This window comes from Impatiens glandulifera, chromosome 5, assembly GCF_907164915.1.
Source record: "Impatiens glandulifera chromosome 5, dImpGla2.1, whole genome shotgun sequence".
In the NCBI taxonomy this organism is placed as follows: domain Eukaryota; kingdom Viridiplantae; phylum Streptophyta; class Magnoliopsida; order Ericales; family Balsaminaceae; genus Impatiens; species Impatiens glandulifera.
The window spans coordinates 48,326,588-48,341,524 of record NC_061866.1 but is presented as its reverse complement, the minus strand read 5'-3'; the positions used below and the strand labels follow the sequence as shown (position 1 = coordinate 48,341,524).

General features: G+C 29.8%; 1 protein-coding gene across 1 annotated transcript; it reads right to left on the bottom strand.

The window, feature by feature from the left end:
• Positions 1–11,373: 11,373 nt before the first annotated feature.
• Positions 11,374–14,565, bottom strand: LOC124939566 (G-type lectin S-receptor-like serine/threonine-protein kinase At4g27290). Its single transcript, XM_047480028.1, has 8 exons — positions 13,783–14,565; positions 13,244–13,715; positions 13,030–13,161; positions 12,776–12,924; positions 12,481–12,691; positions 12,121–12,358; positions 11,888–12,038; positions 11,374–11,801 (listed from the first exon to the last, which is right to left on the bottom strand). The coding sequence occupies exons 1-8, from the start codon at positions 14,563–14,565 to the stop codon at positions 11,472–11,474; spliced, it is 2,466 nt and encodes an 821-aa protein (XP_047335984.1). The 3' UTR covers positions 11,374–11,471.
• Positions 14,566–14,937: the final 372 nt, after the last annotated feature.

Sequence of the window (14,937 nt, the reverse complement as noted above, 5' to 3'; positions counted from 1 at the left end):
CCGGGAGAGATTATGGTGTTGTGGCCACCATCTCTAATAGACTGGCCTACATACAGAATGTCTTGGGAGAGAGATGATGATGAGAAGAGACAAAAGAAAATGAAGTAGGTGATGATCATGGCGTTCAATTGCTGTTTGATAAAGGAAAATGGCTGCGTTACTTATAATATTCATATATATAACAAACCTAGATGGTCAATTAAAAAATATATATTTGGAAAAAGTTAGAAGAATCAATCTTGCATTGAAGTAACGAAATTCACGAGCCTTTCTCTTTGATATATATTGTTTTATATGGATGGACCAAGTGACAATGTCACAACGGGCAGACATTATGGTTCTTTTAGATGTGATTTATCAGTTAATGAATCTCCATTTGAATAATGTTTTTTCTAGTCCATACTGTAATGTTGGCCTTTATTCATTATGAATTGTGTTCTTAAGGTATTTTGTTGGGAGCTCTTTCAAGATTTTTTTGAAGAAGAATTCTAAATATTTCCTCTAATTTGGCATGGAAGATTATGATGATTTCTTCTTCTTTTGGTTTCTTTATTTCTTGTACATCCGATTCCATGAGTGTGCGTAGTGTGTTTCCTTATATTATATTATACCAGAGATCCATACAAAATATAACAAGTGCATTAATGCGAGTTTTGTCATAAAATTTTTATGAAAAAAAATATATTTAGAGGTAGCAAAGCATTTATAGTTCTTCTATGCGGGTAATTGAATTGTTAAGAGTTTGTTTATTTGTTATTCTTTATTAAAAGTTAATCTTTATTTATTGGTGATTTCATATATATTCTAATAAGATGACAATGTATCTCTATAATATTTACTGAAAATAAGTTTGATTTCATTTATCATACTATATTTAAAGCTAGTAAAATTGTTTACATATACAAATTACAAAACATTAAATCAATTAGGTAAATCCCAGTTATTCATAATTTATACTCAAAATTGGTTGTGTTTAAAAGATTTTAATTAATATTTTCTTATTAGTTATTATTATTATTATTATTATTATTATTATTATGTATTTGTATTTCATATTTTTTTATAAAAATAACAAATCTACTAATTGTGTATAGGATATATTGTATAAATTATTCTAAACAGTTTTTTTTAATATAATATTTTGATTGAAATAAAATAAATTTAAATTAATATATAAAATATGATATTTTATTCAAGTATAATAATTAGTTATTTAATACAAAACATATAAAAATCCCTAATCATTTTAAATCAAAAGTCTGTAAAATATTAAAAAAATGATATTTAAAAATTAGTTTAAAAAATAAAATATTTTATTAAGATAACAACGACAAACAAATAAATAGATGTATAATTAAATTATATTTTATATTATTATCTCATTTGAATTAATATTTTAATATATATTAACACAATTATCTCAGATCCAAATTCAAAGTGCTTCAAAGCTGGATTATGTTATATTATGATAATTTTGATGATGAAAATTTTTTGACCAAAATAAAACCTATATTTGTGTATAATCTCTAGCATTTGAAATAAACATCTAAATTATTAAAATAAACAAATTATGGTGACTGGACTTTCTTCCTTTCATCCAAATGATAGAAAATATAAGTGAATGTTGTGTTTATGAAAAAAAAATATACAAACTTTCATTTCCATTAACTTTTAATCCAAGAAAAAAAAAACTAATTGATCTTTTACATTCTCTTAGGAAAAATAAAGATTGAATAATTTTTGATTTAAAAAAATAAAACTCATTAATTCTGACATTCGGTTGTACTAAACAAACTAAGTCTAGAAATAAACTTAAGACTTCGTATATGACTTTTTTTTTTCATTTATGAAAAATAAGAGATGTTTTAGTCTCTTTAATTTAGTAAAAAAATGTGCTAACTATCATTAAAAAAACCAAAGTTATAGGTCTCGTTTCTTTTTCTAGCTTCGTTATTTTTAAATTTTAATACTTTAAATTTGATTTAATTTTAGAAAGTGTTTTTTATTTTAATAAACCGGGAACTTTGACTTTAGAATTTAGAAGGTACGTCACTTAATTTTTCTCGAAAACTAAAAAAATATTTTATATATTTAAACGCGTTTTTATATATTTGTTTTGCAATTCAAGACTTGGTTATACTCGACAGAGTTTTCGCATTTACTCATTTGTGTTATTATCATTACGGTCTCTACTTTAAATTTTTGACCTAATTTTTAAATTTATTATTTACATTTTTATTTTAAAAATTATTTAAATTCAAATCATAAAAGATATAAAAATTGAATGAATTTAAATTGTACATGTGGATAGAATTATATTGAATTTTGCACCTTAAAAAATAAACTAACAAAAGTTAGTTTTCAATAAATCATGTAAAAAAATATTTTTTAGAATTTTTTAAAAAGCAATTTGTATATAAAAGTACCTAATAAAATACTTAAAAAGGAACAAACTTGTCTTAATGAAAACATTTGTTCTATTTTATTTTTAGAAATTATTTAAAAATATTTAATATTTTTTTAGATTTTTTAAAAATCAAATAAAATCTTAAAAGGCTAAAAATATTTAAATATTAAAAGCAAGACAAATAAGCTCTAAGGGACAACGAGTCGGGCTTTTGCGGGTCATGGTTATAGGCTCCTGAGCACGGGTTGGCCCGGGTCAACGGGCCAATCATGAAGTCTTCTCTGTTTCGATCATGGACAGAAGTCGGGCGTACCGGCGTTGCTCGGTCGATGGACGGATTGCATCAGTTATGGACACAAAAATAGATCAAAGAACAATGAATCAACTCAGCACCAGGAGCTGAGTTTTGACCGAGATACACTTCATAATCAACCTCCTAACTTCTTCTTTTTTTCAATTTTCATTTAAAGTCCTTAATTCTAAAATCAAACTTATAGAAAGCTTTGTTCTTTATTAAGAACTTGTCTACAATAACACAAAACTTTCTTAATCCAATTTGACTTTTGAGCTTACATAAACATTTCTTATACTAATTGGAACTAAATCCAATTGACCAAAATTAGTCTTAGGACAGTTCCATGTCATTTAAAAAAATTCAAAACCAATAAGTTTTAAAAAAATTATGAATTTGGTCAAAAATTAAATCAAATCTTTCGGGATTGATTTAACATTTTTTAGGTTGTTATTCTTGAGCTAGATAAACAACTCAATTTTTTTTAATCAAAATTGAGTTTTTTAGTTTTGATTTAAGGTGAATTGACTAAATTCAATTGGATAGAAATCTTCTAAATGATATTAGGATCAATCTTTAAATTGAAAAATAATACCGTATATAAGAACCCAAAAAGTCAAGAACTCAAATATAAATTTTTAAATTTGTTTAAAACTTGAATTACAACGTACAGTAACTGGAATATTACAATCGATTGAAACCAACTTATATGATGTTATTGCAACTTATGGGTGGATTAAAATATCTTTTAGTCCACTCTTTCAAAAATTTCTTCAAAACAAGAGCTTCAAAGTTTAAACTTTAATAGCGGATTTAAGTTTAGGAGTTATTTTCTTCATTTTTTTTTGTCGAAATGTCCAGAGGAGCCCTTTTATAATCAGCACGAGCCACACAAATAGTTAAGGCGTTTGAATTTGGAATAAATGTCATTAAGCTTATAACTTCTTCAACTAAATTATATATTTTCTGTCAGTTCACGGTCTAGGGTTGTAGAGAAAATGATCATATCTTGGTAATCATTTCGACTTTTGAAATTTTGTAATTTTTCAAATAAATCGACTGAAGGTTATCTACACGAGGAAGAAGACAAGGATGGCATTCGGGCGATCTCCAGATGCAGGGGCGAGGCCAGGATTTGAAACCTACCCGGGCTAATTTTTTATTAAAAAAATCTATCCGGGCTAGTTTTATAGTTTGCTGTCACCAATGCCTTTTAGCGACGAAAAATAGCCTTTTAGCGACGGAAAATAACCAATAACGAAAGTAAATTACCGTCGTTATTGATAAAATACATAAGGCTCCCCGGGCTACAGCCCGGGCCAGCTTGCATTTGGCTCCGCCCCTGTCCAGATGTTTGATGGGAGTTCCGGTTCCGGTTTTCCAGTTCCGTGCTTGGGTTTACTGAGCGCATGGGTCTGCTACTGCCTCCGCGTGGTCTGGCTTGGGTTCGCGTTTGGGTCCGGCCATTTATCTTAGGCATGTTTCGTATAGGTCTAATGGCTTAGGGCCATATGGTTTTCACTCATTTTTTTTTATTTATATCTTACGGAACATATATAAATTATATGGTGTTCGCTTAAACGACTATCATTTATTATATTATATTAATATTTTAAAAAAATAAAAGTATTAATAATATATCTTATTTAGACTTTTCTTGCAATTAATATTTGTTTACATTTTCATTTTATTTTTAAATAATCCGAATTTATTATTTCAAAATTTATTAATACAATATTGTTTTCCAAAATAATTATTTATTTAAAATCCATGGCAAGTAATGAGTCCGTTAAAAATATTTAGATATCAATTTCGGTAGCTCGAAATTATTTGAAAATTATGAATTAGAGATGCAAAAATTAGGTGTATACACTAGTCAATTTTTATTCGGTAACATATGTAAAGAGTTGACGATCAATGAGATGTTCGAAAAGACGACAAGTTACTTCGGATTTTGTAAACAAATCAAGCCAAGCCAAGTCGAACAGTTCCAGGCTCGAATTCGGAGAGCTTTCCCAAAGTAACCTCATTTTCAATTCAACTTCTCAAACTAACCTAATTTATTCAATCTTTTCCAAACTAGCCTCTTCTACTATTCAAACTCAATTAACTTCGTTATATATATATATATATATATATATATATATATATATATATATATATTCAAGCCAAGCCAAGTCGAACAGTTCCAGACTCGAATTCGGAGAGCTTTCCCAAATAACCTCATTTTCAATTCAACTTCCCAAACTAACTTAATTTATTCAATCTTTTCCAAACTAGCCTCTTCTACTATTCAAACTCGAATTAACTCGTTATATATAGAGAGAGAAATGATTAGGTGAGAGAATTCGGTGAGGGAATTTGGTGAGGGAATGACGTGACATAATTTTATTCGCTGAAAAAATCAAATAATTTCTCTCTTTTCTCTCTTTCCTCTCACTTTTACATTTTTCAACCAATGAAAGTGATGTCACGTCATTCACTCACCAAATTCTCTTACTAAATTCCATCACTCTATCACTCCTCATATATATATATATATATATATATATATATATATATTATATTTGATTATTTAAATTATTATTTTTTATATATAATAAATATTATCATCACCTTTATAAATAATTAATATATTATCCATTCATAATTTTTTTTATTGTATATTCAAATCTTTTCATTATATTGTATATTCAAAGTTTTTCATTAGGTTGTATATTCAAAAAAATTCATTGAGTTGTCGTTTCATAACTTTCACTTAACAATTTTTATCGATCGAATAATATACAATAAAATGAAAAACTTTAAATATAAAACACAATAAAACACTTTGAATATATAATAAAAAGTTGTGAATTGACAATACAATACAATGATTTTTTTAATTATTATTTTTATCTTGAAAAAGTGTATGAAGAGAAAAAAAAATAAACTAAATAATTTATAATAAATATATGGTAAGAAAAAAAAACTTAATAAATAAAAATTTGGATAAATGATAATATAGAAAATATTATAAAGAAATCATAACAAATAGTTGGTAAATAAATCACATATATTAATTTTTATAAAATGTGATAATAATATTTAATAATTTAAATAACTAAATATATAATATATATTTAATAATAAGTTATTATATTAATAAAATAATATATATATATATATATATATATATATATATATACCGAGTTAACTCGAGTTTGAATAGTAAATTAGGTTAGTTTGAGAAAAATTAAATAAATGAGACTAGTTTGGGAAGTTGAATTGAAAATGAGGCTACTTTGGGAAAGCTCTCCTCGAACTCGGCTCATTTAACATATATTTGGGTTCGAGTTCGAGCTCGGTTCAAACTTTTATAATAGAGCTCTAGTTTGGGTCGTAAATATTTAGTTGGCTTACAAGTTAGTTCGTCATAGAACTCGTTCATAATCTTAAAAGCTGTTAGCATTACTCAATCTATTTGAGACAATAATATGATATAATTAATTAAAGATTAGCTCTTATATAGAATTAATTAAACTATTATCTATCTCATCCAAATAAGTAAAAAACACAATCAATATATATTTAAATACACTAACAAATTATGCAAAGCATTTTGCTCATATTGAGTAAGATCTTACACATTGTACATTGATATCAAGCATACATCCATCATATATAACACATCATCAACGTTTCTTATGTATTATCAAATATTTATCATTCAACCAACAACTATATTATACATTCATATTTAAAAATACACAAACTTACAAATCTATAATTAGGCAATAGATCCTAACAATTGAGGGGAGAACTTTAAGTAAATGAATCTCTTTTATTCTGAAAATATCCTTTTGCATACAAGTACAAAAATTTAACATGTTAGACAAATATAATATATTGTGATAAACATAAGAAATAGACAAATAATATATAACATATTGTTTTATTTGGTAAATGACACTTAAATAAATAAAGAAAAAAACATTGATAATGGTTACTTATTTTTTGTTTGCTTTTGATTTGGTATCAGGCACATGACCAATCTTTACCACAAAGCAAAACTCGAAAGATATTTATTTCTGAACTGACACGATATAAATCAATAACTCGACCCCTGAACTGAAAGTTGATTTAGAAATCACAGACGTTATTAGAATCTATATTACATCAAATGTCATATTTGACGAAATCCTAACTTTAATTTGTTTATCTCCCACCATAACAATGTATCAAATTCAGCATCATTTTCACACAAAAATACAGGAGACCATGAGCCACCACCTTCGGATCTCCCAGGAGAAGAACTCGAAGTCGCAGAATTGAAAGAGGAAGGAGAGATCAACTGCATCCTCCCCGGATCGAAAAGAAAAGCGAGATTTAAGTCCGAATATAAAGGAAATTGAAAGTCATTCTGGTAATCGAAGGCAAAGGCGAGGCCCCCTAGTGATAGGGGAAAGAAGAGTGGGTATGCAGGCTTCTTTCGCTTGAAGCTATGAACTGACTAAGGTAGCTCCCTACTTCTTTATCTAGGCTGCTTGGCTTGCTCAGCGAGAGTCTCTGTTTCAAATAGGAGGGGACTTCCTCTACCTAAAGGTAAAGAGGTAAAGGTGATGATCCTTACTTAACGTGCCAAAAACGGACTTACTTGTGGTCCATACTCATTCAAATGCAACCAAAGAATATGCTTAACACATTTAATTGGGAGTGGGATGTCTCTCATTGTTGTTGCTGCTGCAGGAGGATATTTGAGAAAAGACAAGGAAGCGCTATTGGACTTGGACCTCTTTCATTGAAGTAAACTTCGAGCTCAGACTCACTTGCTGTATATTGTCAACATTCTTAATATAGTTGGCAATTGTGCCCTTACTTTTCCTTTTCTTTTTTCAAATGAAACTTGTACCACTACTTAAAATTTCTTTTTGTGTCACATTTAACATCATTTTCAATAACATTTTATTTGTAAGCCTAACATATTATATATATATATATATGTAATGTCTCGCGAATCGTAATGATGTGCTCAAATGAAAAACAACTTACAATAAACTCTATCTTATTTCTAGTATCCAATAGTGCTGTCATTGAAGTTAACAAGTTACAATCATTCCAATATTTATTAAACTCTTGTCGTATGCTGTGTCGTATTCATGAAACTATCTTCACCTACTATAGAATTGTTCAACAACTTTTTTATGTTATACCGTTCGAGAAATAATATTTTGAACCTAAGAACCTAAAATATGATAGATAAATTATATTAGACTTTGAAACGGTCTTTAATTTAGGTAAAATCAAGTTTATTAGTTGATATTTATTTATTACTTGAAATGAAATGAGTGACCTTGTTAAATTCTTCAAGAAATGAGCAACTACAATGACAAAGAGTTATAAATAGGATACCTTTGTTGATATCTTGAAATAAATCTTTGAATTCCAAAGCAGTGGACAACCTAAAATAAGTCTTTGAATTACACTTTATGCAAGAATCCATTCATGTTTCTTTAAAGGTAATTGCAATTGTTTTGAAAATTCACTAAATATACTGATTCGGGCACTGACGCTGAAATATGTTTCACACTATCACGCATATTTGAAATTATATTTTGAATCTATGAAGTTTTCATCTTGTACCAAAGGATTCAAAATATATGCACATGAAACAATTTTTCACATTGAGGGAGATTGTTTTTATGAGACCATCCTTATCCACGACCAAATAATGGGTCATGATGTTGGTCATGGATGATCATGTCAATTTATCATGACCAAATGTTTGGTCATTCCATGACTAAAACCAAAACCAAGTCATTGGATCTTTGATTATGACAAAAATCACAACCAATGTCGTCTAATCAAATGCTGTCATTTGTCAGCATTTAATTGGTTACCCAAATTTTTTTTATCTCTTATCTTTAAAACCCGATTTTAATATTATTTATAATTTTTTTTTAAAAAATTATATCAAAATTCATAATTTTTCGATATCTATAAATAGAGACCACTCTTGTTATATTTCGGAGCAAAAAAAATCACTATTTTCTCCATTTTACTAATTATCCTTCTTTGTTTATAATTATCCATAATTAATATGTATAAAAACATTATTATGTATAAAAATTAGAAATTAAATATTATTATTATATTTAAAAATTATTTTTTATTTTTTAAATTTAAAAATAAAAATAATATTTTTTAATTCATGATCAAGATTTGATTAGTCATGATAATGATAAGCACAATGACCAAAATCTTGGTCATAAAGTTATTTTAATGATAATGACCATGACCATGAACAAAAAAATGGGTCATGGATAAGGATGCTATGAGAAAGATTTTCATTTAACATTCGAATAACTACGTCATTATATGTGACATTACCAACTATAATCGTCCACAATTTGTTTTTAATTTCCCATTCAAACAAACACTTACTTAACACATCACACAACAATACATGTATGAGGTGGTGGAACTAAACAAAAGTTCAAAATTTGAAAAGTTTATGTCATTCTTCTCTATTATGAAATTGATATTGTTGTTTTTTCAAATAATGGCATTCTTCTATAATTTCAAATTAGAACATATTTTTTTAATAGCATATGGAAAGTTTATTTCACTATAAATGTTCTTTCTTGTCCAGGTTTACACGTCTATATTATGTTATCTACGTGGTTTTTTTTTTAGTATTATTCAAATATTCAATTTATAACGAGTGATATTAGAGCTTTATATTAGAATAAGTACTGGTATCTAACATTTAATTGATTTTGAGACTATCTCTAATTTCGAAATGACAAGATATATTCTTTGTTAAATCACACTATTTTCTCTATGGTAGATAAGTTCAACAAGATATCTTGTTCGTGAACACATATTAGAAACATACTAATGATCTCGACTTTATCTCATATATTCATCTTATTCTATCGAATAATATTCACAAGAATGTTGTGAAGGAAAAGAAGTATTGTTTGGATATGGTTGAAGCTCGAACAATTATGCGTTTGAAAAAAATCACTAACTAGTTTCATATGAAATAACGATAATATTTTCATTGTATTAGAGAATGCTTATTTTACAAAACTATTTATCAGCTTATTATTAGAGAAAAACTAAAACAGTGTTATAGAATGAACACATATAGGTAGATCAAAGTAAAAGTACTTGTGATTATTACAAGAAAATTAGTCACAGAATTTCAAGTGTTTGGAAACTATAAAATTGCCGGTAATCTATCTCCAAAGCAGATAAAAAATTTCCAACCAAATCAGTGTTGTTGAAAATGAGTAGAATTATAGTGGACTCTTAATGACTTCTAATTGCGATGCAATATCGTCAATTAATACTTCGATTTAGTTGTACGTATTATATTTGTCTCGATCAAAACTAATACAACTTTAATTGTGTTAATCATTAGTCGTGAATACAAGAACAATCATTTAAGATGTTTGATACAGTTTCTAATTATGATGTCAGTTAGTTCTCACATAGAAAATTAAAATTTTGTGAAAATTTGATTCGACTCTTTTATGACTATTTATCACTTTATGAGAAGTGATTTTAATTAATAATTGTGTTTAATTAAAACTTTCAAAGTTTGGTAATGATGAATCATTTGTTTATCTTAGGTATATGTTGATAATGTGTTCATAATGGTTAATGACTAATAAAAAAAAATAAAATATTTAAGGGTGAAACATGACAGATTAAGAGTTTAATATGAATGATTTATAAGATTAAAAAATGATTATTGTAATGGATTTTTTTGGAAATTGAACAACTAAGAAATTATATCTACGACAAAAATAGATATATTCAAATAGTTGTTTGTAGGTTCATCATAAATAATGTTAGTCCAATTAGTTCTCCATTAGTAACTCATTTATGTTATGTCATTCTTACAACAAGAATATCAAAAACATTACACTAGTTCTATATTCAACTCTAGTCGTCCATGTTTTTGTTTGAATACAATTTTTTTTTATATATAAATGATTCGAGTGTGAAGACAAAATTGATAACCTTAACTACATAAGTTAGCGTGTGTTACACAATTTTTATTTCTATACTTTTTTTGATGTGAAAGTAAGAATCTAGAACACTAGCAGTTTAATAAGACACTTTATAAACAACCGAACTCGATTAGGGAAATAAAATGAATTTTACAAAAATGTTTTAGTTTATTGGAGTGGAGTAATCATTTTTTTAGAAAATGGTTAAAATCATTTCAATAAAATCCAAAAAATGAGAGTGTCAAGGATCAAAGTTAGACAAACATTAACTATAATTAAAGGATGACAATCAAACGAACATAAAAAAAATGATTAGTAACAATCAAACATACAAACAGAGATTATAAACAAATATTATAAATTATATCAAATCATAATTATCCCAATTAGGATTTTTATTTACATACAACTTGTTGTATCAACCAATTGTCTTTCTCTTTCTTTTGTCTTTCTTCTTACAATGAAAAAGAATGAATTGAGGAAGTTAATTAATAATATCTATTCTCAATTTGATTTCTATAGAGATAATACTTTGAATGGTCTAACATAGTTTCAACATTAAAAAATATATATAAATAACATTTGCTAAGGTCAATTATCAAAATTAAAGTAAAGCTGTATAAAGAAGTTTCTACAGCTTGCTCACTCACCCACGATTAAATTAAGCTTCAGTTATTTTTCCAAAAAAAAAGTTTCTATCTATGGATGTTTTTTTTTTTTGAGAAAATAAATGTTTCTAAAAAACAACACAAGTCCTTGAGCATGTTTTCTATCTTGAGGTTACTATTGACACAGTCAAATGGTTGTTTGAGGCGAAAATATCCTGACTATCATTGACACCCTGACCACCATTGCTAGAAGATTCCCCGAATCCAACTCTCCTTTCTGCAAAGTATCCGGGCTTTTTAGGCTGAGGCAATGGTATGTCGCTGCACAGCATCAGCACCACCGATGACATTGAAGGCCTGTCCTCCGGGTATTGTTGCACACAAAGCAACCCAATTTGAATGCACCTCAACACCTCCCTCGGGTTCAATGTTGCTTCCAACACCGGCTCACTCAGTTCCGACTCCCTTCCTTCGTCTAAATATTTCCAAGCCTGAATTAATATTGAACAATTGACCATTACAATCTTAGAATGTTGAAGAAAAGAAATATGAAATCTAATCATGATGTTATTCTTACATGTCCTAGAAGGTTTAGGTCGTGGTCTGGATGAGAGAAGCCACGGTTCTTCCTTCCACAGATGATCTCCAAAGTCACCACACCAAAGCTAAACACATCCGACTTTTGTGAAAATGTCCCATCAATGGCATATTCAGGGGCCATGTATCCACTGCATTCAAATATGGATTGAAAAAATTATATATAATAAGATTAAATCAATTAAACCTAAGAACAATATGGTGAAAACTCACAAAGTTCCAACGACTCTGGTTGTGTTGAGTGTGGTTTCGTTGCCACTGCAAATTCTGGCCATGCCAAAGTCTGATATTTTCGGGTTCATATCGGAGTCCAGCAATATGTTACTAGCTTTAAGATCTCTGTGGATTATTCTTAACCGAGAATCTTGATGAAGATAGAGGAGTCCTCTAGCAATTCCATTTATAATATTGTAGCGCTTAGGCCAGTCCACAGTGGCGCTTTTAATCTCATCTGCAATAAAACCATTCCCAAATAAGTTTTTTTTTTTTTTTTTTTTTTTCCTATCACAGGGCAGAGCATAATAGGTGTTATTAATTGGAATTAAATATTTCCCAAATATGTTTTTTACTAACCGAAGATGAAGTAGTCCAAGCTATGGTTGGATAGGTATTCATAAATCAACAACTGCTCCTCTTGGTGAATGCAACAACCGAGGAGCTTCACCAGGTTTCGATGTTGAAGTTTCGCGATACACAAGAGCTCATTCCTGAACTCGTCGAATCCTTGTCTCGATTTCTTAGACAACCTCTTCACAGCTATCTCTTGATTGTCAGGCAGTAATCCCTGATGGATATGAAATCAGATTGAGTAACAAATGGTTTGAATTTTTGGTACTGAGTTTGGTAATTAATTAATTAATGTTGTTACCTTGTAGACATGTCCAAAACCACCTTGTCCAAGCATGTTGATAGGGGAGAAGTTATCAGTGGCAGTGACTATTTCTGAAAATTCAAACTGGGGAAGCTCACACTCTTCCATATGAGTGGAGATGCTATTAGTCTCTCTTACTATTGTGGCTGCAAATAACAAAACAGATCAAGATCAAAAGATCAAGCTTCAAAATTATATATAATCCTTCAATCATATATGTATATATATATATATATAGATAGATGGGTTACCTTTTCTCATAGTCCAGAAAAAGATCACATACATAGCTATGACAATGATGACTGCTGCTGGGATGAGTATGATCTTCATCGTTCTCTTTTTCCTTTCTCTTTTGTTTGTATTATTTATTTCTCCCAGGTTCACTACCGACCAAAAAAACCCAAAATCAGAATCTGTCGGATTATATCTATACAGAGAGAGAGAGAGAGATGACAATTAACATACCCAGTTCGGATTGAGCCAATTTGAGATAGATATCTTGGCCGTTGCCGACCTGATACTGCCGTATATCAATCAAATCGTGGAACCACAAAAGGCAACCACTTCCTCCATTTCTGACATCGGTATTAGCATAAGCCGTGCAAGAGCGATTCTTCAAGCATAAATCTTGGCAATCATCTAAATTCATGGTTTGATCGAACCATGACTCTCTCGTATCGGGCAATTTCACGTTCGAGTATCTCAAGAATCCATCATTCTCCAGCAACTCTGTTTTACGAACGCATCCGTGGGTCCAATCAGCTCCGTCCCACTCCGTCTGTGATTTTGGTTTGAATCCCGGCAAACACCCACACGGAGGAGAATCGTCGATGGTGCAGATCCCATAGGGTCCACAAAGTGCGAATCGGTCGCAATTGTCCATCTGGGCCGTCAGATATATTACCCAGGCCTTTTCCTTAGCAATCCATACATATCTCTGTACAAAAACAGAAAATTTAGTATCTGTGAGAGGAGAAACCAAGTTCAAATACGGAATTCAGTACCTGGAGGATTCCTAATGGATTGAGAATCATTCTGGTGATCACGGCAGAGTTGATCAATTCGTATTCATAATAGATTTCTTCTTTATTGAAGACGAATTCGTATGTGTAAATCGCATTTAAATTCAAGCTCGGCATCCCGCTGAATTTAAGCCCATTCCAAGGACCGGCCCGGAACTGGATCTGCGATCCCTTTTTGAGGAACATTTGTGGAAACCCGGCAATGTCAAGGCGATTTGTGTAATCCCCTGCAGATGGATCGTCGTAGGATTTCCAGGAGGTAAGATACCGATTCAATCCTGAAGACAAATTTGCGCCGTACTTCATTCCCGGTAAGAATGTATCCCCAGGGTGATCAAAACTCTGCCAGAGCAAATCCTTGGTGACAGAATCACTAATGACGAGATTTCCTGTGTCCAGAAGCTGGAGCACTGATGGATTGGTAGATGGCAGAGGTGGGTCCGATGACCAGAAGACGGACCCATTTGAATTGTGGAGTGTGAGAAAGCCGGCGGAATTGAATGTGAGGATTCCGGCTTTATCGGAGACAGGTCTGTCTCTGTTGGCAACCCAAACAACGGTTCCGGCGGAAATGTTCTTGTACCAAATTCCGACGTAACGATGTCTGGACCTGCCGGGGCTGAAGAATCCGAGCTCGAAGCTGCCGCCGGGAGAGATTAGGGTGCTGCGGCTATCATCTCTAAGGGAGTGGTTTTCGTTTAGAGTAGTATTGTGGGAGAGACAAGATGAGAAGAGAGAGAGGAAAATGAAGTAGGTGATGATCATCGTACGGTAAATCAATCACTGTTTGATAAAGGAAATGACTGCGCTACTAAAATCTATCTATCTATATATATATATATATATATATATATATAGCTTATCAGAATTCTATAACAAACCTAGATTGTCAATTAAAATAATATATATTTCGAAAAAGTTAGAAGAATCAATCTTCTATTGAAGAAACGAAATTCACGATCATCAGTAAAACAAGGAAAAGTAAAAAAAAAATTAAAAAAGAAAAATAGAGGTTCCAAACGGTTATATGACAAAAACAACTTATTAAAGAATTCAAATTTATGTTAAAAATTATTTTTTTTTAAATTTATTTATTGTATTAGTTTCTCGCGGTAAAATCTTTTACAATTTGTAAAG

Coding starts and splice junctions, on each gene's coding strand:
- LOC124939566 (XM_047480028.1), bottom strand. CDS start 14,565: ATGATCATCACCTACTTCATTTTCCTCTCTCTCTTCTCATCTTGTCTC. Junction 13,716..13,782: donor ATCCATTAGGAATCCTCCAG/GTACTGAATTCC, acceptor GTTTTTGTACAG/AGATATGTATGGATTGCTAA. Junction 12,039..12,120: donor ACCAGAGTCGTTGGAACTTT/GTGAGTTTTCAC, acceptor ATTTGAATGCAG/TGGATACATGGCCCCTGAAT.